General features: G+C 44.1%; 1 protein-coding gene and 1 long non-coding RNA gene across 6 annotated transcripts in view; both read left to right on the forward strand.

The window, feature by feature from the left end:
• Positions 1-3,606: 3,606 nt before the first annotated feature.
• Positions 3,607-5,085, forward strand: LOC139057813 (uncharacterized). Its single transcript, XR_011513012.1, has 2 exons — positions 3,607-3,721; positions 3,786-5,085. It is a non-coding gene; the product is annotated as an uncharacterized lncRNA (long non-coding RNA).
• Positions 5,086-6,838: 1,753 nt separating this feature from the next.
• The window catches only part of LOC135917492 (putative fatty acyl-CoA reductase CG5065), a 119,115-nt gene continuing 98,515 nt past the window's right edge, over positions 6,839-27,438 (forward strand). For 3 of the 5 annotated variants that reach the window (XR_011512667.1, XM_065451064.2, XM_065451062.2), the window contains exons 1-7: positions 12,500-12,809; positions 13,821-13,921; positions 17,024-17,140; positions 17,314-17,489; positions 17,775-17,851; positions 21,693-21,795; positions 24,859-25,036. Coding sequence is in view for 4 of the 5 variants with exons in the window: in XM_065451064.2 (XP_065307136.2) it covers positions 13,835-13,921; positions 17,024-17,140; positions 17,314-17,489; positions 17,775-17,851; positions 21,693-21,795; positions 24,859-25,036 (738 nt within the window). In the remaining variant the exon portion in view is untranslated. Of the gene's footprint in view, positions 7,022-8,085; positions 8,226-12,499; positions 12,810-13,820; positions 13,922-17,023; positions 17,141-17,313; positions 17,490-17,774; positions 17,852-21,692; positions 21,796-24,858; positions 25,037-27,438 lie in introns of those variants that run through there. The other 2 variants (XM_065451063.2, XM_070535162.1) reach the window with 2 other exon arrangements.

Genomic DNA, 27,438 nt, shown 5'->3' on the forward strand with positions numbered 1-27,438 from the left:
TACAGAATACTTACGTAAATACCTTGGAAAATATCTACAGAAGTTCTACAGCTACCATAATTCTACACAAGAAAAGCAGGAAGATACCTATAAAGAAAGCGGTGAGACAGGGAGACAATCTCTCCAATACTATTCACTGCGTGCTTGGAAGAAGTATTTAAGCTGTTAAACTGGGAAGGCTTAGGAGTAAGGATCGACGGCGAGTATCTCGGCAACCTTCGGTTTGCCGATGACATTGTTCTATTCAGCAATGATGCAGATGAGTTACAACAAATGATTGAGGACCTTAACAGAGAGAGTGTAAGAGTGGGGTTGAATATTAATATGCAGAAGACAAAGGTAATGATGAATAGCCGGGCAAAGTAACAAGAGTTCAGGATCGCCAGTCAGCCTCTAGAGTCAGTGAAGGAGTCTCTTTACCTAGGTCAGTTAATCACAGAGAACCCTGATCATGGGAAGGAAATTCATAGAAGAATAAAAATGGGTTGGATCGCATACAGCAGACATTGTGAGCTCCTGACTGGAAGCTTACCATTATAATTGAAAAGGAAGGTGCACAATCAGTGCATTTTACCAGTGCTGACATATGGGGCAGAGACTTGGAGACTGACAAAGAAGCTTGAGAACCAATTAGGGACTGTGCAAAGAGCGATGGAATGAAGATTGCTAGGCATAACGTTTAGATACGGAAAGAGAGCGGTAATTCCAGCATTTTGTCTCTTCAGACGATAGCGAAATTTCCCACGCAGCTTCGCTTGCACTGCGTACTACATATTGGGGGCGAGCTACTGGGAAAGCTGGCGCCACCGTCGGCGTGACGTGGCATGAGGGATCACGTGTACACAGCAGCCGCGTCGGCTGCTTCGGAAGCGCCGAAGCGAGCTGCAAACGAAAGTTTAAGTCCCACCTGCGCCGCGGTTCTGATTAAGTGGTGAGGCTTTACCGCCTTGGGTGTCTGCTTGACAATATTTGAAAGTACTAGAATAGGTGGTGGCTTCCTTTGAAGGCGTGCAGCATGGTAGGCTACTGCTCGGTGCCGGACGTACGCAACGGAGCGCGGTGTCAACCTTATTCACACGTAGCCGCGGGACAAGTGCGTGAAGCTTGGCTCGCAAAACTTAGAACCGGCAGACAGCCATCGGCTACAACTCGGGTATGCAGCAAGCGCAGGCGCGAGGAAGATTTCTGCTACGGCGTCGCGAATGCGATGTCCGCGGTGAGTAGCCGAAACCGCGCACTGAGACGCTCGCCCGCTGCCCGGCTGATGTCATGACACTTTGGTATATGAACTTGTTGATGCTAGATACTGACAAGCTCACTGGAGTGGAAAGGGAGCGGTAAAATTACGGGGTTTTACGTGCCAAAACCACTTTCTGATTATGAGGCACGCCGTATAGTGGGGGACTCCGGAAATTTCGACCACCTGGGGTTCTTTAACGTGCACCTAAATCTAAGTACACGGGTGTTTTCGTATTTCGCCCCCATCGAAATGCGGCCGCCGTGGCGATCCCGCGATCTCGATCCCGCGACCTCGTGCTCAGCAGCCTAACACCATAGCCACTGAGCAACCACGCGGGTGATAAAGGGAGCGGTAAGAAGCGCATTAAAGAAAGCTTTGCATATGGCACATGGTCAAATATGAATTAATGTACTGGGGAATAATCGCACGCTGACAAGACCGATAAGCATACAGTGCGACGCAACTTGAGAAATAATATTGAAATGTCCAAGAATTTAGAAGACAAAAAAAGATTGAATCGTCGCGATGGCACATCACAGTCGACGTATAGGCGTCACGAAGTCTCTATAACGAAATTATTTTTGAACAGTTCTGATAGCGTCCACGCAACAATTGTTGCTATTGTACTGTCAAATGCTCAGCGGCCTAAAGCTCACGGCACGTTGCGAAGATGTGCTCACAGCGAAAGCAAAACATTGTGCATGCACATGCATGCAGACGCGTGCGCATTCGGTCGCTGCGTACCCGTGTGATCTCTGCATTGAGGCTTCATTATGTTGTGCTCCATTTGGCTATACAGACAGCCCACTATAAGAACTCTCAGCATTTGCTTACCTTTCTCTCAAAAAGCTGCGGTTCGGGAGACTCCATCGCGGCGACCGCGCGCAGTGGCGTTCGCTGTACGTATTCGGTAAAGAGATAGCATCTGTAAACGATCCTGTGCTTTCAGTTTGCCAAAGATTGTTATATCGACAATCAAAAACTTCCCTCGTTTTGAGAGTATACTGACATAAATGCCCAGGAGGGCTGCCGCGTGGTATTTTTATTGAGCGCCGTAAGCGAAACCTATGAGGAGCGCGCCGCGGGATTCCTCATACTACGCAAGGGAGGCGCTTCCGATAGATGGCGCTGAAATCAGCGGCAGGGACATATCCTTTTCTGTTTACGCTACGTATTGGCGGCGAGGAGTTACGGAGTCGCCATCTATCGGAAGCGCCTCGCTGGCGTAGTATGAGGGATCACGTCCCAAGTAACCACGGATATCCGTGGGACGTCCACCATAAGTCCCAACGTCCATCCATCCGGATATCCAACACGGACGTCCGTGGGACGTACATGAAAAGTCCATATCCTGTTTGGATGTTCGAAGGACATCCCACCGGGATGTCCATGGGACATCCCATTTTGAACGTCCGCTGGCTGTCCATAAATAGGCATGCCCAGGATATACACTAGTGAGTTATATATAAACTAGCATAAATATATTGCCGGAAATTTTAGTTTGTTCATATTATATCTGTTTATTTTTGTTCTCTATCGGACACAGTTCATTCTTTTTTTCAAAGCAAAATAAATATATTTCCAACTTGATATAAATTCTGCCCACTTTAACATCGCAGTATTAAAATACGATTTTTTTTCTATCGGTGGGTCATACAAACAATTTGTAGTTTGCTTTAAAAAAATGCTTGTGGATGACTAGCAGAATATATAAGCGCCCATTTGAAGCCACTTATTCGACCTAGAGCCAAGCACTCAAGTTACCCCTCATTATGAAAAGTTCCTGATCATAGAGTTTTGGTCCTGACCTCCTAACATGTACGTTCAGGTTTATAATTGGAACAGGAAGTAAAACACGTTGTTGGGCTAGTTGGTGCATTGTATTAAGAAAAAAAACCAGCAAAAAAAAAGACGGACACAGGAAACATACACAAGACAGGCCTCTTCCAGCCTCTTTCCTGTCTTCTCGTATGTTTCCTGTGTGCGCCTGTTTTTGGCTGGTTTCTTAAAACAGGAAGTTGTCTGCAGTGTTCAATTGTGCATACAATAATATCATTATAGGTAACAAAAACAAATCTCAAAGGCTACGCTTTTGGTGGCTGCATGCGTTGAAAGCGATTACGAAAGCTATAATGCGTCAGAGCCGCCATGCATTGACAGTAATCTCAAAGGCTATGTTATTCTGGCGCCGACAGCTTTAGCAGAAACTAAAAAAACTCGAAAATCAGATACCGAATATTCCCAGAATAAGTAAATATTTAACTGTGTAATAATAGAATATTTTAAAAACCTATTTATGTTTGTGTAGATGCACGTGGAAGTGTTAGAACCTTGGCAAAACAGAACGCTGCAGTCATCCAATCCAATCCAAGCTCTAGCCATCGTCGCCACGCCATTTTTTCATTCTGCGATCGTTTTAGGGCAGCGGAGCAGCGTTTGTCACCTTCCGTGCCTGCCGAAGTCTCCTACTCAGCTACCAAGGTATGACAGCTACATCGATTTCTTTTTTAATTCGTTTGGGTATTGAAATGTGTTTTCTTCACAGGTGCCAGGATGCCTAGACTGCGGGAGAAGCCGCACGCGCGAAAAAAGAGCGTCGCTGGAAACAAAGACGATATTCGAGGACTTCGGATCTCGCACCGGCAGGCAGCAGTCAACAGCTCGAGAATTCGCAAGTCTAGAACTGTGCAGTGGCGCGTATACCCCGCACGCATGCATTAACATGTGCGGTCGGGCTGTCCCTGCAAACATTTGTACGCCTTGTGATGTTGGTCGCTGCACCGAGGCGACATCGGAAGTTCAGGACGGTGGTTGTGACACTACGCTCACTAAGGACAATGTGCCTTGTTTCCCTGATGGATATACTCTACGTGACGCTTCGGATGGTTCACTTCGCTGTGAGAACGGAACAGGATCCGTTAGGAGAGGTGTACGCACAAGTCAATGCGGGTTTTCTGGTAAGCAGGACCCCGGAGTCTACATTTTTCTTTAGCTACCGCGGACTCTTCATTGGCGCCCTTTTGATTCTCCTGGCAAAGAGCAAAGAGCAAAGATCAGAGCTGTAGCCGTCAGTAGCAGCAAGATCGCCTGCTGATCTCTACGAAAAATAAAAAGCTCCTTTTAAAAAAGTGAAGAATATATTAGTTGTTTTTATCTACAAGTTTGTTTAATATCGTGAGAATATGGTCACTACGGCCACGGCGGGGACATTGTAAACGAGAGTACGCATTCGATGGCCAAGTGAGTTTTAATAATTGTAAGAACGCACTACGCCACGAGAAAGAGCTATTGTTTAAAGAAAATGAAGAATATATTGATTGTTCTTCACTAATAGTTCGTTTAGCTACGTCAGAATGTGGAGGCATTGGGAACGAGAGTACGCATTTGACGGCAAGTTGACTTACGAGAACGCACTACGTCGCGAATAACATTTAAGCTGCAATACCATTAAGCATGTCCGTGTGGCACCCCGCGAATGACATTAAAGTTTAAGGCATTAGCCAGTTAATGTCATTTTTTGTGCCCGTGTCGCAGAGTGCTAGTGAAGTGATGTAGTCAAGATTAATTCCTTCATGTCATTTCTGTTGCTTTCGCTGCTTAATAATGCTAATTGATGTATTTTTGCTTTCTTTTTATTCCATGCTGCAAACACAAATGTCAAAGCAGGGTGGGCAATAAGTATTTTTTGTTCTGCTGTTCTCTACCTTGTGTTGTGCTATTGAAATTGCAAGTTTTCTTCTTTATCCGTGTATTTATTTGTTCTTTGAACAGTACGCATATATCTGCTTATTGGTCTTTTTATGTATATGTATAAGGTGACAATAAACGTTTAATTGTATTTGGAAGTTGGTGTAAGTTCATTTCTCGTTTATTTAAAACAAGAATGCATTCAAGCATTAGACCAATGTAATATATGTATATATAATGGTCCGGTGCTTGAATGTGTCCCGGCCACTACTGTCGCTTCAAGGCATGTGTATATCTGGAATATCCCCGGGAAGATACACACACATATATATATATAATATATATATATATATATATATATATATATATATATATATATATATATATATATATATATATATATATCCTGAACGTCCCCTGAATGTCCATGCTGGATGTCCGCGTCGGACGTACTACGGATGCCAAAGCGATTACCTTTGGATTCCCCAGGGACGTCCCTCGGACGTACGTCGGACATTCATGGATATCCCACGGACATCCCGAATATCCAGAAAGGACGTCCGTCGGACGTCGCCCGGATATCCGTGGTTACTTGGGGTGGCGCGCTCCTCATAGGTTTTGATGTCAGAGCTCACTGAAAACACCACGCGCGAGCTCTCCCGGACATTTCTGTAAGTACTTTCGAAACGAGAGAAGTTTCTTACTGTCTAAATAATAATCTTGGGCAAACTGAAAGCACACAATCGTTTACAGACGCTATCTCTTTACCGAATACGTACAGTGAACGCCACTGCGCGTGGTCGCCGTGATGGAGTCTCCCGAACCGGCTTCTTGCGTGAAAGGTAGGTAAACGCTGAGAGCAAACTATCTGAAATATGTTCTTATAGTGTTTGTATAACTAAATGGAGCGTAATAGAATGAAGCCTCAATGCAGCGACCGACTGCGCGTCTGCATGCTTGTCCGCGCACTGTTTCGCTTTCTCCGCGTGCGCATTTTCGCACCGTGCCATGAGCTTTAGGCCGCAGAATATGAGCATTTGACAGTATACAAGCAACCATTGTTGCGTGGGCGCTATCAGAGCTGTTCAAAAATAATTTCATTGTAGAGACTTCAACGCCTACGGGGACTGTGATGTGCCGTCGCTACGATTCAATCTTTTTTTTCTTCTAAATTCTTTGACCTTTCAATACTATTTCTCGAGTTGCGTAGCACTGTATGTTTATCGGTGTTCTCAGCGTGCAATTCCCCGCTGCTCCTTTTTTGTAATCCAGTGCATTAATTCATAACACAAACATGACCATATGCCATGCTTTTTTTAAATGTGCTTCTTACCGCTGCCTTTCCACTCCACTGAACTTGCCAGTTTCTATAGCATCGACAAGTTCATAGACCAAACCGTCATGCCATTAGTCGGGCAGCGGACTCGGGCGAGCGTCTCAGTGCGCGTTTTCAGAACATCGCAGACCGGGCGCCGTAGCAGAAATCTTCCTCGCGTCTGGGCTTGCTGCATACCCGAGTTGTAGCCGATGACTCTTTGCCGGTTTTATGTTTCGCGAGCCAAGCTTCACGCAGCTTCTGTCCTGCGGCTACGTGTGAATAAGGCTGACACCGTGCTCCGTCGCGTGCGTCCGGCATTGCGACACCGAGCAGTAGCCTACCATGTTGTGCGCCTTCTAAGGCAGCCACTACCTATTGTAGTGCTTTCAAGCGTTGTAAAGGAGACACTCGAAGCGGAAAAATTTCGCCACTAAATGAGGACCGCAGCGTACGAGGGAATTCAAACTCGTTTTCAGCTCGCTTCGGCGCTCCCGAAGCAGCCGACGCGGCCGCTATGTCCACGTGATCCCTAATAGCACGTCACGCCGACGGTGGCGCCAGCTTTTCCAGTGGTGGAGCTCGAGGCCATATTGGCACCCCCTGCCCGTGTGTGTGTTCGCCTGTTCGGCGACCCCTCTGTCTTTTAAAGTTATTCGATGTAGTTCTGGTTTCTTAGACTCTCGGTTTATTTTTGCGTTTCTGCTGCATTTCGATCGCCACGACACCCCGGCACTATTCGACCACGGCAAGATGAGAAACGTTGTTTGGCAGCCTGCGTGAGTGTGTGCTGCATTTTGTACGTCGTACATGTGACATGTTCATGACGTTTTCTCTGACCCCTAACATTAATGTAACTTATTTATTTCGGTACTTTCTTGGCGCGCTGGCTGCACCGGGCGTTATGACTCAGCAAAAAACAGCTCGGCCGCTGTGGCACAGTTTGTTTGGCGTGGACGGAATCTTAGTGGAACATAATTGTGACGCTTTTTATGTTCCCCCAACAACGTTTAACTTATTTCGGTACTCGCGCTTGTCGAAAACGCGACGAGCGATCGCCAGGAGCGATAACACGGGATGGATGTTTTGCTTGCACCAACAGAATGCGCAAAAGATAACGCCGAGGAGCTCAAGAATCAGTAACAATTCTAACTAGAAAATTCCGTTTTCTGAACAATCGAAAACATGCTTTGTGCCCGCGGTTGTCTTGAGTGTGCGTAGGAGGCATTCTGCGAGCGTCTGGCTGCGAGCCTGTGTTAATTTGTGGCCACGTCATGGCGTACCATCGCGTCGGCTGAGGCCGATCGAGTTTTGTCGAAAGATGCGCATATGCAGCCACCCGCATAATTGTGCTTTTAAAGAGCATTAAATATAAGACCCGGGAATGCTTTGAAATCAGATGTATGCGTCATACTTCATGTATAGTATTGTTTGGGATGTGTCAGGTGTTTCCTACGCAATGTTTGTAAAAGCGAATTGCCTTTGTTCGTAATGTCGCCCATTCAGCACTTTCGCATCTGCACGCGGTTTTCCTGTAAGGTTTACGTACCAAAATAATGAATGCTTGTAATTTTTTTTCAGCTGATGCCATCCGGCGGAGCTTCATACGGGAACTAATGCTGTTTACCTGCATGGTACCACAACAATGGAAGAACGCGCACAAAAAGCCCGAAACGAGCATTTTTTATAGAGCGAAATATACATTCCCCCCAGGGGCGTAGCCAGGGGGGGGGGGGGGGGCTTATGGGGCTTCAGCCCCCCCCCGAAATTTTTTCGTGCTGTCCATGCACCGCCGACCAAAGCGACCCCCGGCGCCGGAAATCACTCTGGATTTTGTCTAGAATGTCTTTTTGACGCTCGAAAAGACATTTAACTGCGAAGATTGCGAACTCGGGCTGGATTTCGTGGCAACGCCCATACACCGGCAGTCACATAACGCCAAGCAGTCCCATCCGAGCACAAAGTTTCAAGGGCGCTTTGATGGTGAGCGGGCTCGCCGCGGCATCTCACTGAGGCCACGGAATCTATGGAGCGCATGGATATCAATTGCGGAACTTTATGGGTATAAATCTCATAAGCTCTTGATGTGAAACGTGCATTGACACTTCCAAAGTTGTGCTTTAAATTTTCAATTGCGGAACTTTGTTGATTTAATGTTGTTATAAACATTTGACGCCAAAGGTCCATTGACTTTTCTAAAGTCTTACATCGGAACATACAACGGGACAAGCCAAATCAACACACTAGCAAACGAGTTGACAAAGCACGCAGCGAGGTCCAATGAGACGATGTGTTGGGGTGGTTCATTTCTGCCGTCATGTCACATAAAAAAATATCAACACTTTTTTAACCTACGCCAGAACAACCATGTCAAGACACTAAAGCCAGCCAAAGTAACTACGTTCTTATTTATTTTTTCTACTTTGACTTTTATTCGCCGAGAACACATTGAGCCTCTTCAATTTTTTTTTGTTCTCGCTACCCTACCCGCGGGCTGCCAGAGCGAGCCAGAGCGCATATGTTTTTCTCGTACGGCCCCGACTACCGCGTGGTGCACTTCGGTGGGCGTTCGGTTTGCTCTGGCCGAGCGGATTTTCACCTGACAGAGTTTTGGAAGCTTTCTGGCTAGCAAACGAGAAAAAAAAAAAATGGTCGCTCGCCGCCATCACTGTGGGGACTCGAAGGATTGCACCGCGTTCCTTGAGCGGAACCTTTCCGGAAAGTCTTGTTTCGCCGGTGTAGGATACTGAGCAATATGCGTATGGTTCTCAGTGGGCCAATCGTCTCATGTTTTCTTCGGTATTAATTCTGTAGCCCCGTTAGGTGCCCGATGTAGGCATTCGATTCTGGCCAACATACTTTCCTATGCGTTTTTTTTTCCATTTCGGTGCCTCCGCCTCACAGAAAAAAAAATATATTGTTGCGGCGCAGCGAATTGTCGCATGGTGAAAGTTCGATTTTGATACTTCTTTTGCGGAAAGTAATTGGCGACGGGACGCTTTAGTTGCCGGATACGTTTATTAGATTATTTCGAAAGCAATTATATGGACACTCCAGGCGAATTCCTGCCGTCGCCGTCGCCCTCATGTTTCGTATAAAGTCCAAGGGTGATAAAATCGTGACCACGCGCTGCATGCTGTATGTGCGAGTGAAAACGTAGGGGGGGAGGTGGAATGGGTGAGCCGACGATGGTGGCTCAGTCTTGTGTGCGCAAAGGAGAAAAGCGGGGAGCAAGCGCGCCGCCTTCCGTCGCACGCAATACATCGGGGGGAGTGGATGGAATGGGGGCGGAATCTAGGATTCTGTGAATCTATGATTGTGCAACATGTTTATTTGCCTTGTTTGACGCATTACATACAGTTACTTTTTCTTACATACATAGACTCATTGGAGACTTACACGTATACTTAAATATCTTGTTGCGATGTTTTGTGTATACATGCAGTGAACTATGTTTCCAGTGACACTTTTTTGTCCTTTATCAAGCCGTATTTTCACATTTGTATATCCCATTGTATCCTTGCATTTAAAATGTACGAGGGCGAGTCAAATGAAAGTGCGCCTACCCTAACCACGCAATAATGGTTCGGTTCATTATCTGCGAGGCATGCGCGTAGGAGAACGGCATGTCTCATTTACAAAAGTGACACGCAGGTGTGAAGATAAATGTTCTTTAATGCTCTCATACACTGGGTTGAATATGGTTGCGTCACATAATGGACACTTCAAAAGTTGAACAGCTCGGTGTCGCGAAGTTTATGACAGCTAAAGGTATTTCCGAAACAGAAATTAATCGCCGTATGGCTACCGTTTACGTTGAACACGGCATTTCATTGACCACTGTGAAGCGTTGGAGCAAACGGTTTAAAGTACGTTGTAAAGACATTCCAAGACCGGGCCAAAACCATCGTGCAATCACCCCCACACAATTTCAAAGGTTCATAAGCTGATGAAACAAGAACGGAGGATAAGCATCCATGAACTGGCAGACCGTCTGAACATCAGTCACGGTTCAGTTCACGCCTTAATTCATGAGCTTCTCGGTTATCGGCTCTTTGGTGCGCAATGGATCCCCAAGATTTTGATCCATAGCGAGAAGACGGAGTAGTTTCGCGCTGCCTTGACTCATCTGATCGGGTATCACAATGAGGATGACGACTTCATGTTTGCAATTGTGATCGGGGACGAACCTTGGTGCCACTACTACAAGCCTGAAACACGACGGCAAAGCTTACAGTGGAAACATTCAAATTTACCACGCCCAAAGAACGCAAAGGCCATCATATCCGCTGGAAAGGTGTTGACTTTTCTTTCGGTCGTCAGGGTCCATTACTGATAGAATTTGCTAAATCTTGAGAGGCTATCAATTGTTTCCGATATTGTGAAACGCCAGAACAACGTGGAAAATTGACGAATGGGGTCATTTTGTTCCACGTCAATGCCTGTCCCCACGTCGCTTATGTGGTTAATACAAAACTGGCAAAGTTCAAGTGGGAAACGCTGCAGCATCCGCCATACAGCTCAGACCTGTCACCTTGCGACTTCTACATTTTGGGGCAACCGAAAAAACAGCTCAAGGGAACTGGATACAGACTTTTTGAAGCAGCAACCCAAGGAGTTTTATAAGAGGGGAATCACGCGACTCGTTAGTCAATGGGACAAATGTCTGAATTCTCATGAAGACTACCTTTAAAAGAAGTACCCCGCTGTTGGCTCACATTTATTTGACTTGCCCTCGTATATCTGGCAGAATTCCTGCTTTTTATACGTGCCCTCTGTTGCGACTGATTTCGGTGCAATTACTCACGATACACGACCGGTGACAGCTGCTTCTGCGTAATACATTAAAACAAATTACAGCGTCATTGAGATTTTTCACTGGCCATTGCATATATACAAGAATGTAAGCACGGTGCTTGCATGACAAAGTTTCATTAACATATTTGTCCTCAATTTGTTCAGTTCATTGCCTTTTAAGTTTCATATCAGTGGCATGCACTGCTTTCCTGGTTTCGAACTGATATAGTTCTAAAGTTCGTGTGATATTTTCTTTACTTAAATGGACAAAAATATGGAAGCATTGATATCAGTTATTTTGGGCAATACTTTTGGCACATACGAGTATATTCTTTTATGAAAGAATACATATTTTATTGTTTTGACTGTGCGTAGCGTTCAAGAATTCGTTTGCAGCATCTTTGGCAATGACAATGCAGTTATTCATGGATTTGATCCCTTGACAAATTGTTTAAGAGGAAGCTTTAGCTCGGGCCCAATCCGACGCGGCCTATTCAGATACTTGTAAAACGCAGAAACCCTTTTCTTAGATAATCCTGCGAATCGCTTGTATTGAAATTCGTTGCATTTAAGAGAGAAAGTTAAATTCTAGTTCTGTTGGAAACACAACTTCGATTTAGGGCCTGAATGTTGTTTAAAATATTTTGAAAAATTCGAAAGTTTGAAAATATAGAAGCACGACGTTTACAAACTAATAGCTATGCATGAATAACAGACATTGTGGTTCTGTAAACGGCATCTATTATAACAGTCAAAGCGGGCAAGTTTGCTATGTCAATTTGTATCTTACGTGAATTGATTACGTTGTGTACAAGGGTTCTGCACAAGCCGTATTTCCACAATACTAAATTTTTTTGAGATTCATGTGTAACATATCCATTTTGTCCGCTGTAGATGTACTATTAGATACAATTCACAGAATTGCGATATCATGTTTAATTGTTGAGTCACGGAGTTTTAAACTTGATAGCTTTGTTTTCTGAAAATTTTCGATTTGGCCAATTTTTAATAAATAATTGACCACCTAAATAAAAAATTTGAAAGCAGTAGTCACTACAATTAAACTTTTTCTTTTAAACGCAACAACAAAATTTCTGGCTACGCCAGTGGCCCCATGTGTGTATATATATATATATATATATACATGGGGCCAGTGGCGTAGCCCCCCCCCCCGAACAAAATTTCTGGCTACGCCACTGATTCCCCCATTTCATAAGGCCTCTTCGTCTACTTTATGGAATTGGACGTTGCACAGAGGACAGCTTCGATGAAGGCTTGTAAGGATACCGCACCAAGACGGAGCGCGGTTGAGTAAAGCAAAAACAAATGCCGCGCCGATCACCGCAAACCTGAGCAACGACCTGAGTAGCGCGTACAAGCTACGTTCAAAACGCGCGCGCACAAAACCGGAAAAGGGAGGGTTCAGGTGTTCACACCATCCGCTTGGTGCGCTATAGTCAATTCAGTTACTGGGGTCTATGGGAGTGTCCTGCGGTCCGGCCTTGTTGAATTTATGTTCTGTGGTGTAGTGTGGTGGACTGTGTGTAGGATCCCCGTACTCTTTGGCACCATGGACGTCCGGTAGCCCCGATGTGTGGAAGTAGTCGTCAGAGATTTCGTGTGTTATTCTTTGTCACCTCCGATATCACCCACCACCCCAACAATAAGCGTTGTATAGTAATACGCTCAGCGACCTGCAACAGGCCTCCGCTGGTGCGAGTGATTACACGGTCGACGACTGCTGAGCTACCTTGTCAACCCGGCAAGCAGGTAGGGCCGGCCTTCTCTCCTCAGCTCGCCGGTTATCTCTGCGAAAGTGGGCACCGGTGCTGAAGGCGTAGTTCGAGCACTTTTTGCTATCCACCGAGATTCCACATCTTGCGGGCAGTCCGAACGCCGCACTCCGAAAGAGCGGAGGATGTGTCATTGCGCAAGGGTGCTTTTGCGCTGGGCGTTTCCTGCCAGCCGGTCCGTGATCGCTGCTTTCGCACCGCATTGTGCGTTTTGTTTGCACGACGACTCATTTTACTGAAGTTGTGCCTGTGTGGACAAAACATTTGTAAGCGCTGCGTGTGCTAACTAGATGGCGGAGCCTTGGCTAACACCGTATTTCTGTTCAACAACTCATGTTTTTTTAATGTTAGGTCTCGCACCGGGCTGATATGTTCCAGCATCCTTAAACGTGCGCATTGATGGTGTCATTTTCTCGTAGTACTACATTCAGCGCCTAATTTCTAACGCAAACATCTGACAATCATAGTGCCGTACGTTTTAGTGTTGGTTGACACGCTCCGTTATGCATGCCGGCAGAACCGGTATCCTTAAAACACACTCGTAAACTACAAGGCGGTGCAATTTCTTTGCTTTATTTTTCGACTTAAATATTCAGGCCTAACTTCCGATGCAAACTCCAGGTATCCGTGTCCGAAGGTAAACATCGGCGAGCTCTGCCACATGCAAATTGTCAAATAACTCTAAATGACGAATGAAAAAAAAAAAGGGGGGGGGGGGAGCGTGCAAACACATAATTCCTTACATTTACTGTAGTGCAATGTGCATTTGGGTAATAATCAATGAAAACTGGCATGTTTTGAGCCGCCGCATTTTAATAAGTGCTGTAAGCTTGTACCAAATTGAGCATTATGTTCCAATTGTCTGAGCGCGCTTGTGACGAATAACAATTGCATATTGAGATGTACTTCAATGTTCCGTGAGCTGCGGGCAGCGTTTCACGTGTGCACATTTTCGCTTCTAATGTGTTAACACTGTCTCTACCTGCAGTAGAAACACCAGCCATGAGTGACACAGATGAATTGGCTGTGCAAGAATTCTACAAGGGAAAAAGTGTACTCATCACGGGGGTGACAGGCTTCCTTGGTAAGGTATGCATTTGAATTTGGATACCTCCTCTTTACTGTGCTCTTCTTTTTATGTGGTCCACTTTTGACTTTGATGTACAGCTCCTGCTTCCCACTGCATGTATTATGACATAATGTGTTTTCATTGGAGATGGACATACAACTGTGTGTAGACTAATGTGTGTACGGTACCCCTGGCACATGAGCACCACAAATTATTTGACAACTAATGTCAAAATTGCTTAACATAATTATTTCTAACATCAAGATTTAATGTCATGAAGCGACTCAGAAACATGTGCCTGCAATTTCGTAAAATTTTGCCTGATTATAAATGTTTGCTCATTGAAATTTTTTTTACTGTGGTCCAAATCTGTTATCAAATAATTTTAGTACAAAATATGCCCACTTTTTCTTCATAGTTTATAAAAAATAACCTTGAGAAAAAATGCATTGCAGCTGTGTCAGATACAATGGGAAGAATTTGCTGCAATGTCTGCAGTTTATAACAAGGAACATAAAATATATACTTTGTTGTCTAATATAGCTATTATGTATAAAATACATATTGTGTAACATAAGCTTTAAGTGCAAAAGTGCACATTATATGAGCAGATGAATTGTGGCAAGGACATGAGGCTGCAAATGACATTAAGTTGAATTGCATTAAATCGTGTGTGTTTGCCACTTATCTAATAACATTTACTGCATGCATGTTGTAGATGTTATAAACCATTGTCAAAACCAAAATGTTGAGTGAAGGGGCAGACATGCAAACTGTGTGTGACACAGTGGTTGTTTACTTTTTGCCTTAGGTACTTACCATCCTCACCTCTTTCATCATGTCTCTGCCAAGGCTCTGGTAGCAACAGTTATGCATTATAAGTGTACCATTCAAATGTTTTGTGTCTCCATAAAGCACTGAAAGGAGTTTAGAGTGGCCAGGAATAGGACACAGAGGCTTCGTGTCTTGGTTTCACTCCTGATAAGGCAGTGCTTAACAAAGGCCATTCATTTATAATTCCAAACAATGTTGGCCACAAATTTCATCATGACAGACATTATTCTTATTGAAAGATTAATATACATAAAAACAAATAATGGTGCTTTCTTCTTATTTCTATCGCAGCGGATGCTGACAGGTAGAGCATTTGAAAAGCTAAACTTGCAGATGAGTTTGTTATCAGCGACAAATGTTCTCTCACATTTTACTGAAAAATAGTAGTCCCAGCCATTTGCTTCTTGCATCTTGACCTGAATTGTTGCGCTGAGTTGCAATGTGATTACACAATCAGCACAATAGCGTGTGTCCTATCAGCTCCCACTTTGAGATAAAAACGTGTGGCATTCTACGACAAGGATGCTTCTAATGCTCCAGTTCGTTTTTTTGTACATTGGGGGTTAAACCATAGCTCGCTTCTTGTTTCTGTTTTATAGACCTTCTTATAGTGAGCAGCTGCAGACATCAATATTGTCGACACAGGCAGAACTCTGCAGCAGACAGTCTGGCAATGTCAGCTGTCCCATTTTTTGTCGCCCACAAGGCAGGGAAATGCGAGCCTAAGTTTGTACATCTTGCTGCTTTCATATCACTTCATATGAAAGCACAGCTGTCAAGCACAGCTGCTGTCAAAGCCATTGCAATATCCTGGAACAGATGCTCTTCTATTGTGGCTTTTGGAATAAATGACACAAGCTCAAAGCACCAGCTCTAGTTTGCACGCAGTTTTACACTCATTTAGCATACAAAGACATGGTTGTCACGTTTGGGTAGTGTCTTTTGTTGCAAGCATTGACAGAGACATGCATGTGGCTACCTTCTCAAAACTTTGATGTTGCTTTCAGTTTCTTGTACGTCTGGAGGTTTCCTGCTTAGTAATTTCTCCTTTTTATTTTTGTCTTGCATGTGCTTCATGACAAGCCTGATGTTGTGAGATTTGTACATTCATCCAGAAAGTGAGATGGAAAACAAGTTATTGTGCAGTCAATGCCTGAGTCCCCATTTCTGTTTAATGATTTGTTTTCTTTAAAACTTGTTTAGAGCTTTGTATATTGTGTGAAATAGAAGTACAGTCATTGAATCTTCTCATCTGTCGCGTTTAGTCCCACCAAGTGTTCATGCTTTTTCCTAATTGAAAAATAATTAAACCTTTTATGTGTTTCCTTATGTTGGACGATCTTGCTGGTGAGGGCATAATTTGCTCTTTCAGCAGAAGAAGAAAAATAGAGGGCTAGATAAATGTTTTATTCAGTTAAATAATACCAAAGCATTTCTGCATAGCTTTTCTAGGGGGTTTTTACAACCTGCAATGCTTGAAACCTTTATGGAGGCAATGAAACTGAGCACTGTGAAGCAGCCATTGTTATCAGGTGTGCACCAGGCTCTTCAGTCTTTCTCTAGCACCTATTGGGATTGCAAATCGAAGAATGACGACTAGTGCATGGATTGTCAGATAACAAATGTCTCTTTGTACCTTAGCACAAAAACATTTCAGACCATCGCCCTTTACTTCACAAGTCATGCTTGGGCTATTATTACAAGTTCTAATTTTCCGAGCCTGACAATGGCATTGTGCCTGATTTGGGTGCACATTCAGGTGCTTCTATTTTGACAATCTTACGTTTTGCGTTCTTTTTTTCTGCATACACGAGGCTCTTGAGCACATGTCACTGAAAAGAAATTGCTTTTGTCTGTGGAAGCTTCACAGCCAGTCACAGTGGTAATGCTATAGCAGCTTATTTAGTCTCCTATCAGTTTGATTAGTTGAGTAAACCATTTTTCAGGGGCCACGGCTCAGTTGATGTGGGTTAAGTGAATAGATGCCCATTGCAACATTCTGTCATTGCAGATTTACTTGATGTCACTTGAGCTGTACATGAAAGCAGCAGTGCAGCGAAAATGCGTCTACGACGTCTCATGTGCAGTGTGTGCATTTGCCACAGCACTTTGCTCCCTCCTTGATGGAAGGCATGCTACAAAGCCTCCTATGCACAAAATTCAGTTTGATTGAAAATTGATTCAGTGTATGAAGATATGCATCTATGACATTGATTTCTGATCTGCACCAATTGAGCAACTTCAGCCCACGCTTGAAGCTCGTGCCTCTACATCCTTTACATTTCCAGATCCTCCTTGAGAAGCTGCTGCGTTCCTGCCCAGGCATCAAGCAGATCTTTCTCTTGATACGGCCAAGAAAAGGATGCAAGTCAAAAGAACGACTGTCTTCACTGCTCAAATCTGAGGTTTAACAAATGTTTGCTTAATGCTTTTGGCATGTTGCTTTGACAGTGCTGTCAAATAGCCTTAGAAATGGTTAAGCTATGTCATTCACTGCATGGATAACCAGTGACATGCTTGCTTATCACAAACACAGGTGCCTACTACATGGTGATTTTTTTCTTTTCCTTGCTTCTAGTGTTTTGAGCATGTACATCGTGAACATGCTGGAGCGCTGGAAAAGCTGGTGGCTGTCGATGGAGACCTAACAGAGCCTGGGCTAGGTCTGCAGCCTGCCGACTATGAGCTTCTCACACGGGAGGTGTCAGTAGTCTTCCATTCAGCAGCAACCATCAAGTTCAACGAAACACTTAGGTGCGCCCTGTGACACCTTTCTTTCTGTCATGGGTCTGCTTTCATTTGTCACCAGCACGTTAAAGAACCCTAGATGGTCTAAATCTCCATAGTCCTCCACTACGCCGTGTCTCATAATCAGACAGTAGTTTTGGCACAAAAAATGGTATGACTGTGCTGTGCAAGCTTTTTTCTATGATTGAGTCTCTTTGGGACAATGTACACAACTACGTAATATACAGTAAGTTTGGATGCTTGTTAGTTGGTAGCTTGCGCTAGTGCTTATGATTCCTATGTTCTCTGCAGGCAAGCTGTAGAAATGAATATGGAAGGAACTAGGAAAGTGCTCAAGCTTTGTCACGAAATGAAGAACCTCCAGGCAAGTCTGCTTCGTTTATGGCATAGCTAAGCAGCGTTAGCCAAGCCACCTTCAACGTTTTATTTCCTAAATTTGTTGTGGGTGTCTTTGATATAGGTGCAGTGAATTGTGCCCAATCTTGTTTCTTATTGTCTCCTTACCTTAACTGCCAGTATGCATTTCAGGCATGTCCTGATTGGGCTGTTTCACTGCTTGAAAACATGCACAAGGCCAGTCTGAAAAGTACCCGACCATGCTCCTGGAAAAATAAAAGCATTGTCTGATGTTTTTGTCATACTAATCCTTTTCAAAATACTAGTTCCCTTCTGCATCCATGCACCAAGTCCAACACTATTTCCACTTCTCTTAAGAGTCTTGGAACCGCTTGTTAGGAAGTGCTGCTAAGGCAGTTGTCATATTGCACTTGATGTCATCTAAGGTTCGAAAGTGTGTTCTTTCAGGTGCCTTTCGATTTTTAACCGCCAAAAGTCGTGCAGACGTACTTCTAGAGACTAGGGAGCTTGACAAACTACCGAAACATTGTATTGTGCAAAAAAAGACTGAGCCATGTGAGCCGCACGAACGGGGGCGCTATCCTGGTCTTCTAATTTCTCTTTCAAAATCCTTGGCAAAATCTTTCTGGTACACACAGCATACTCAAATAGTCTTTGAAATGGCATTCATAGCGTCTTAGTTGCTATCCCAGCAAATTTTCTGATAGTAAGCCAATGATCTCTCCTTATCGTGGTTTGTGCTTCGTAAAGAATCTCATCATTACGGCTTGTTGAACACATCCCATAGCGTGGCTCATTCTCTACAGATGTTCGACCCTTCTTGAAGCTGGTTGTACCCCATTTTAATCTGCTTCATGACAATACAGTCATTTACAAACACTGTTTGGATCTTCCGAATTGCTTCTGGTTGGTTATCGCCGAGCTTTGTACGTAAATTTATGCAGTGTCTCTGTTAATCGTTAAATTCAGTCCATCATTTTAACTTGCTCAAAATTGCACCGAGTACTCAACACAACTGATCCTAAACAACAGCCGACGCTACTGAAGGACACGCAACGTGCAGGCTAAAGACATCATGGGCCCTACTCCCAAATTGCACAGAGTGGTAAACCTGTAGATTTCTGCAAAAAAAAAAAAAAGTCAGATGCTTTTCAGACGGGCTTTGTATAAGTGGGAACAGAGATGAATTTTTGCATTGAAAGAGTGGATCTAATGGCATTTGTTTTGTGGTCAGTGTAAAGATACTTGCCATTTAACGGCATCTTAGTAAACAGGACATGAGGTGCTTTTTCTGGATATTTTGTGTGCTGTCATCAGCACCGTGAGGTTGCATTGTTTGGTGACAAATTTCACTTAGTCGTATGCTTATGTTTTAGCAATAAAAGGAAAAGGATGCTCAACAATTTTTTACCTGAATCAACTGATGTATCCATGTCCTGTGATGCTTGGAAAGACCTCTTAGCAAAGCTGCACAGGTTTTTTAGAAAGTGTTTGTGCTGTTGAGAAAAATGCATTGTTGCAAGCTTGTATATGCAAAATAACTTATATTCAGTGTGTCTTTTGTGCTGTTCTTTAGGTTAAAGTGTAATTTTTGAAGATGAAGTTGACCATCTAGGGATAGGGTTCACCCTTAAAGGGGCCCGAACCACCCCTCGGGCTTGGTGAAATAACATAGTCTGTGGGTAGCATACGCTGTTGTGAACATCCCAGCCAAGTTCTGCTGTCGTACGTGGTCTGTGGAGCTCGCAAGCAGAGTGCGAAGTTGCCATTTTCTTAAACGCTCTTGTTTCAAAAACCTCATGATCCTCGCTCTTTTCTGTGTGCTTTATTTCGTCGTAAAGTATACTCCAATGCATGGCTGCTATTGGTCGCTGCGCTCGGCTGCACCGCAGCCGCCGCGAGGTGCCGCCACGAGTCCTGTGGCTAAGCATACTGCAACTCTGAGGACAGCCTATGTTTGGCTTACGTTTAGCGCGGCACAGGCACCAAATCGGAAATTTGAACTGCGTGCCATGGTGACGTCTCCGCCGTAGCCTTTGCAGTGCAAGGCGTTGTAGGAGGAAGGGGAGCACAGCTGACACCATGTTTGATTGCTGATAACTCCGCTTCTGCTGAACGCATTGAAGTACTTTTGCGGCAAAGTGGTTGTGGAATAGCCTATCTTCACTTTAAATGTCTTTCTCCACTTCAATAAAAGTGGTTCAGGGCCCCTTTAAAGGGGGCATGACACGGCCACGCAACAATTTGCGGTTTACCACGAGAAATTGTAATAGAGGGTCTATTATGGCTATGCACGTGTTAAAATTGGGCAGTAAAAACACATTTCTGTCCAAAATATGAGCTAGAACTCCCTGGCTCTGAGCCCTGCCCTTCGACGCCATATTGCCATGCCATGTGTGATGTCATGTGCTGCATGGAACTGAGCCATTGTCTGATACAAAATCAGCCAATGCACAATGTGAGGTCGGAGCATAGCTGCCGTTTGTTTCCGTATTTGCTCTGGATATTGCGTGCCATGTCTTCGATGCCATCAACTTCACATGAAGAAGCAAGCGACGAATCTTAGAGCAGCAAAAGCAGTGATGGTGTTGTATACGCTGAAGATTTTTACTTCAACTCCATCGCCACCAGCTCAAGTGGTGAAAGATGGCCTCCTAGACTGGTGTACACTGGCCGGTGCGTGCAAATCTTGGAGGCTGTGGATGAAGACAGCGTAGTAAATGTTAGCATAGATGGCAACATTAGTGTTGCACGAAATGCAGATGTCTTTCCACAGTGTTGAGTACTAATAAGTTCATTTCATCATATTTCATGCATGCTGCGCTGCTTAGCCAGCCATTCACGGGAGATGAAGTCTCTGGCGCTACTTCACCTTATGCAAATTGCTGTGTGCACAGATTGTTTGCTGGTATGCATTCTATGCATGCATGTCTCTCGGATCTGTACTCAACAACAACGATTTTCCCCAGCTGCCGGGCTTTACAACCAGTTTTTTCTTCCACTCTATAATTGCTTGCGGTATATGTAAACAAATGTCTGTGCACATGTCTGGGGCGCAAGGATTTGGCGCAATGTACGCTTTGGCTGAACCTTTCCTTGAACTTGCTTTATTGCACCCGATATATGTAAAAAAAGAAGTAGCAAGGCCGATGCAAGGCAAGGTTGGCCGAGGCACTGCCTGCTGGATGAGTCGGTGTGTGAACACGGTAGGCATCGCGTCTGGTCGTGGCCTCAGCATTTTGACGGGTATCCGAAACTTGGCGAGCAGGTGCAAATCATCATCGTAACTGTCTGGCCTGAAGTGTTTTGAGAACAAAAAATGTTTGATGAGCGCCACTCCTTCCTGCCCACATTCATCTTCCAAGCCTTATGCTTGACGGGCTCCTTGGGGAACCTGAAGAACTATATGCAGTGCTCTTTGCTCCTTTAGCTCTGGCACCCCACAGTGCTACATAGGTGCCGCAGTGGCTGAACAAAACTGAAGTTTCCCACATGCGTGCACAGCTGAAACACTTAATTCTTTGCTGGCATATACATGCTTTCTTGGCAAGCATGCAGCTTGTGACATCATGGCTCGCGTGCATGCCAGTATTGCTCGACTCTTATGCCCGTTCGAGTGTAACATATAAAAAATTCTGATTACAGATTATCGGGTGGCTGAAATGCGCTAAAGGTTTGCTAATGTGCTCTTGAACACACGTGGATTACCTAACACAATACAGATTATGATAAAAAAATGTGTGTCATGCCCCCTTTAGCAAGCTATGAAACTGGACTACATAACTGCATAATCTGAATGACCCTAAAGATGCAATTGATTTGTAAATTATTGTCCTTTTCGTTTTCAGGCAGTGGTGCATGTGTCTACTGCATATTGCAATTGTGACTGCAAGAAGCTAGATGAACGAATATATCCATCTCACATACACCCTCAAGATATTATTTCTTGTACAAAGTAAGTTTTTTTTATTGTGTTACCATATCGTAAAAAAAAGCTTTTGCTTCCTTTTTAGCTTTGTTTGCAATTAAAGGCAAAAGGGTATTCATGAACTGAAGCAAAGCAATCATACCTATATGTGTAAATTTTCTTACATTGAATCAAACTAGAAGCTCCTGGATATTGTCAAACTCGGTAGTTGACCGGGAAAAAAAATTCTTTACTGTGGTTGTCGTACTGTGGTTCAGTGTGCCAAGCTCCGAGTTGGCAGTTCGGAGTAAGTGCGGAGTTCGAACGATGTGCATTAGGATACTGTGGTTGTCGTAGCATATTGGTAAAAGGACCATATGCATTCTGAATGAATTATTCGGCCGTCATTTTTATTTAACTGTGTTTATTGTGAAGAAAGGCAGCAAATGAACATATATAAGAGACAAATAAGAGTAACTAGTTTTTTCACTACTTTATTTTTTTTACCTCAAATGCATACACTATATGTGCCACAATGGGAAGGCTTCAGTTCCCATCTGATTGACGGAATTATTGTTTTCTTGCCAAAAGTGGTGTTAGGATAGTTTGTTGCTTGGCCTCTGCCTGCTTTTTTTTTTATTTGGACCCTGCTTTTTGTTTTTATGGGTGACTTTTAAAGTTGCAGCATCATTGTTTTGTCACACAAAAATTTTGTTCAGCACTAGGGAATACATTTTAAAGCCTTATCTATACCTTATCTTATCCATTTTTTTTACTCTTAATGTCAACTATAGTCGAGTACAACTTTAGAAAAAAGGGGTGTTTACTCCTCCAAGGTGGATGCACACGAGCCTCCACCAATGATTGTGCACTCTAGACTGACGTCATGAGCCAGACGGCCAGTGGCCCGCGCTTCGAACTGGGCCGAGTCGTGTCAGTTCTGTGTGTCTGCCCCTTGTCATAGTGAATTCCCAAACTGTTTGTGGTGGTCTATCATGCTGGAAATATTATTGCGAGCTTACGATGCACCATTCGCGATGCGTGCGTTTATTCTGAGCAGTGATCCGGCGACAAAACATTGCAGCCAGCATTGCTGATGCTATGCTATGCGACTGGTGAGACTGCGGGCTTGCAAAAAAAAAAAGTGAAATCGAACAAAAAAAAAGAGAAACCTATCACATTCTTGCAAACAAGTTTGTGAAATTCCAAAACCCCAAAATATAAATCTTGTGCTATTTAAAACCAATAGTATTTATTTAAAACAATTAATGAAGCATTTTTGTATCTTTCCTGCCTCAATGTCTTCTCGTCCCAGGGTTGTAATAGTTTCGATAAATGCATTGTTTCCTTTTAAACAGCAACTGATTCATTTTAAGCTCGGAAAATGAGTTGTAAATGTACCGTGTACATGTAAACCATTGCATAAGCTATGCCGAGCTGCTCTTTCTTCTTTTGTCCCGTACAGTGCAGCTAAAAAGCGGACGATGCACAGCATTGTAGAAGGCACGAGCTTATTTTTTTTTTCGCGATCTGTCATGTGCTGTAGCATCCCAATTGCGAAAGCTCTACCAAACCAGTCATCAAAATACTAAAGTCTTTATTTATACTGAGAAATACACATTTTAGAAGCATGGTTTCTTTAGCGGGACTATTTTATTTGCGGAGGCAATCGGCTGCTGTGCGGTGGTCATCTGGGCGCGGCCTCCCCTTTTTTATAAAGTTGTACCCGACTATAGAATATTGCTTGCCCCTATTTGCTCTCCAATCCACAGTGCTTTATTTCTGTCTCTTAATCGATGCATATGTACCAATAGGGTGCAAAATAGAATGCCAAAATAACTAACGAAACAAATGAGCTACATGCTGAGCAGACTGTATGACCTTACTCATTCAGCGTGGCTTTCCTTCCAGACTTCCCCGTGAAATGAGCAGCAGTTCAAATCACGTTTAGTTGGCCCGCATATACAAATGCATAACGCCTTCATAAAACATTTGTAATGCATTGTACAGCGCAAAACGATTTTCATTTTCTTGTGGCCTAGTTACAATTATGCCACCAAACGCATCTACACTCTAAAGACACCAACACTGAAACAGATTGCTTAGGCTTGAATTGCAGGGCTAAGCGCAAGCCAATGCAAATATGGCTGTGGTTGCCACTGAAAACGCACATCCTGCTAAACTTGGCAAACTTCATTCGAAATTAGTGTTTCGACGTAGGTTGGAACAGCTCGATGGTTCGGCACATGATGGTCCAAATGGCAGAGCACTTCCATTCCTGCATCATTTAGTTCTGCTAGCCAAACTTTTTCACAACACAAATATAAATAACAGGAAACTTGCAGGAGTCAATGACATAATCTGCAGTTGTTTGCTGTAATTTCAGATTTCTGGAAATCCCACAAAAGAACACGTGATTTTGATGTCTCCACATCTCAATGTTTGCCAGCACACAATGCTTGCACAATTCAAATTCCAAAACATCCAGGTAACAACAGGGATGTGCAGTAAGCCTGCAGCATAAGTTGCAATAATCTATGAGACACAGTATATATTACCACAGGCCCTTATTACAGTTAGTGACAATCAGTGTTGAAAATTCCACGAAGGCCAGAAACCTATTGCTGAACTGCAAGCCAACATTCTTGCTTGTCTTAAAGGGACTGACAATTGGCCAGAATGTGCTGCGAAATGTTGATTGAAATGAAATGACCATCATTTATAGTGATAGAATCCAGCATGCTGTTTGCGATTGAAGTAGGAATTGTAATTTTAAATTGGCAAAGAAAGTCTCAACAACAAGTAAGTGGCGAGGCCTGGCAGTGAAATCTTGGTACATTGAATGTAGTCTGAGATTACTGTACATAAGTAGGCTGTTTAAGGGCTCTGCCTAACATATTTTGTCCTGTCGCTCATTTTGTGGTCCTTCTCAAGTTTCTTGGTTAGCCTCCAAGTTGCTGCCCCATGTGTTAGTACCGATAAAATGCAATGATTGTATACTTTTTATTCTTTGGAAAAGGCTTGTGTATCTCAGTGTTGTTAATCTGTGTGCTTATTGAGATCAAGGCTGCATAACCTACAGCCATGTTGTGATTTCATTTGCCTGCCTAGATGGATGGAAGAGGGTATGCTGGCTGCATTGACACCACAGCTGCTTCGTGCAAAACCCAACACCTATGTTCTGGCCAAATTCTTGAGTGAGTCCCTGGTTGCTGAAGAAGGTGGGGACCTACCTGTGGCGATTGTGCGACCATCCATTGTGGCTGCATCATGGAAAGAGCCCTTCCCTGTGAGTGGTCTCAAGCTCTCTGCTTTGTTCTGTAGCTCAAGGGCAGAAGTTTCCAGACTGCTTTCTGTGGACAGCCTTTAAATAAGTAATGTGGTGAGGGTGCTGCTGCAAGTAGGTACCCGAATAAATACAGACATAACTCCTTGACAGGTGACACACCTTTTTTTTTTACATTGCTGTGCTACAGCTGTGAATGAAAAGAAGGTACTAACACACTTGCTGGTCCTGTAAACTGGCACGTATAAGTCCTAGTCTATCAACAGGAAGGTGTGAAGCAAGCTGAAGAAGCTGCTGGAAGTAGTAGCTGACTTGAGATCAATGTTAAGTGTAATTAACCCATTAACTATAATAGCATGAATAGGCCACCCATGTTCTGAAGCACACATAGGAGTCCAATCCCCTGCCGGGGTGGTGTAGTGACTTTGGCATTGCGCTGCTAAGCCAGAGGCGGCAGGATTGAATCCCGGCCATGGAGGCCGCATTTCGATGCGGGCGAAATGCAAAAACGCCCATGTACCCTGCACTGGGTGCATGTTAAAGAACTCCAGGTGGTTGGAATTAATTGGGAGTCCCTGACTATGGCTTGTCTCAATCACATCGTGGTTTTGGCATGTAACACCTCAAAATTGAATTTTCTTTTTTTTTTTTTCAGTCTAAGGTCAATATTAATCCCAAGTCTGCTTTGTTAGTCATAGCCACAATGTAGGCCTAAGATGCATGAATTAATGAAGTGAAGCTTTCTTTGCCTCTTTGTTTTTCGTCATGCCTGTCTTGCACGTCCATTGCAGCGTGGCCAGAGGGTGCTTTTGACTAGCGCTAGACCCAGCTGTACTGGCGTAGTTGCAAGCAGCAGTGGAAGCCATCAACAAAATGCTACCAAAACGTGCTCTTATTGTTGTAGAAATCAGGTACAAAAGAAATGACTAGCAGAACAGGCACGTCTTCATTATGCTGCGAGAAGTGCGTATGTGCATGCATTGATGTGTGTGTGTTTGTGTGCATGTATGTGCCGTTACACATGTATAAAGAGAAAACAAATATTAAAGCAAAGGGTCTCATTTAATCAAATACAGTGGAACCTCGATTATACGACTTTCTTGGAACCGCAAAAAAGCGCCTTAAAATGCGGGCATCATAAAATCCGAACATAGACCCGCAGTGGTTGCTCAGTGACTATGGTGTTGGCTGCTGAGCACGAGGTCGTGGGATCGAATCCTGGTCGTGGCGGCCGCATTTCGATGGGGGTGAAATGCGAAAACACCCGTGTACTTAGATTTAGGTGCACGTTAAAGAACCTCAGGGGGTCAAAATTTCCGGAGTCCTCCACTACAGTGTGCCTCATAATCAGAAAGTGGTTTTGGCACGTAAAATCCCATAATTTAAATCCAAACATAAATTATGCCTATAAATATACTATTTATATTGCGTGACGGATTTGCGAGAAACTTGAATGTAAACTACTAACATACTCTACAGAGCTTGGAAACACAAATTACCCAAAAAATAAATGTGAAAATAATTAATGCTGCAGTACAGGTACCAATCATGCTTTATTCAAACGAATCCTTACGGCACTCCACTGCCCACTGTTGTGATTCCAGCCAGCCAGTGCGAACTTTAAAAAAAGGTGGTAAGTTTCTTTTGGACCTTCTTTGATCCGGGAACCAAGAGCTTTCGCTCGAGTTGTGCAATGTCCGAAAGGAGGTCCTCTGCGGCGTTGCATGAACAGATAGAGTTCTGGATGCTGTCTATGTGCCGTAGCACCTTGGTGAACGTGGTAGGCACAGGCACGGCATCTGTGGCATCGTCGTTGTCCTCATCAGATGTTGCAGCAGTGGCGGCACTAGGCAAAGTCTCCTTAATGGCGTCATCCAGCGACACCTCGCCGCAGATTGCAACGTTCTCGGCAGCCTCCACATACTCGGCGAACGTCGTGGTGAGGTTTAAACCCTCGAAATCATCTTCAACGAAGCCTGCATCGGCCTCGAGCGGCATCGAGGTTGTTGCGTCCCCAGCAGAGGAGGCAGTCTTTCACTTAAAGCCACAGTGCTTGAGCGAGTTAGCGATTGTGCTTCGCGACACTGCGTTCCATGAACTGGCAAAAAAATGCATGGCGTCAAGCACAGTGATCTTTTTTTCCGACTCGCTGCGCTCCATAGCCGTCAGCCGATGCTGCACTAACCGCTTCCAGTACCCTTGCTTGATGCACATAATGATGCCGGCATCCAGCGGCTGCATCCGGCTTGTGCAGTTGGCGGATAAAAAACAACCTTTATGTTCCTCAGGCTGGATGTATCGGGTGGGTGGCACAGTGCATTGTTCACGAAAAGCAATATTTTTCTTGCCTCAGCACCCATTTTGTTATCCAGCTGCTGCAAAAAATTTCTGAAGAGCGAAGACGT

Source organism: Dermacentor albipictus, chromosome 3 (assembly GCF_038994185.2).
Source record: "Dermacentor albipictus isolate Rhodes 1998 colony chromosome 3, USDA_Dalb.pri_finalv2, whole genome shotgun sequence".
NCBI lineage: Eukaryota > Metazoa > Arthropoda > Arachnida > Ixodida > Ixodidae > Dermacentor > Dermacentor albipictus.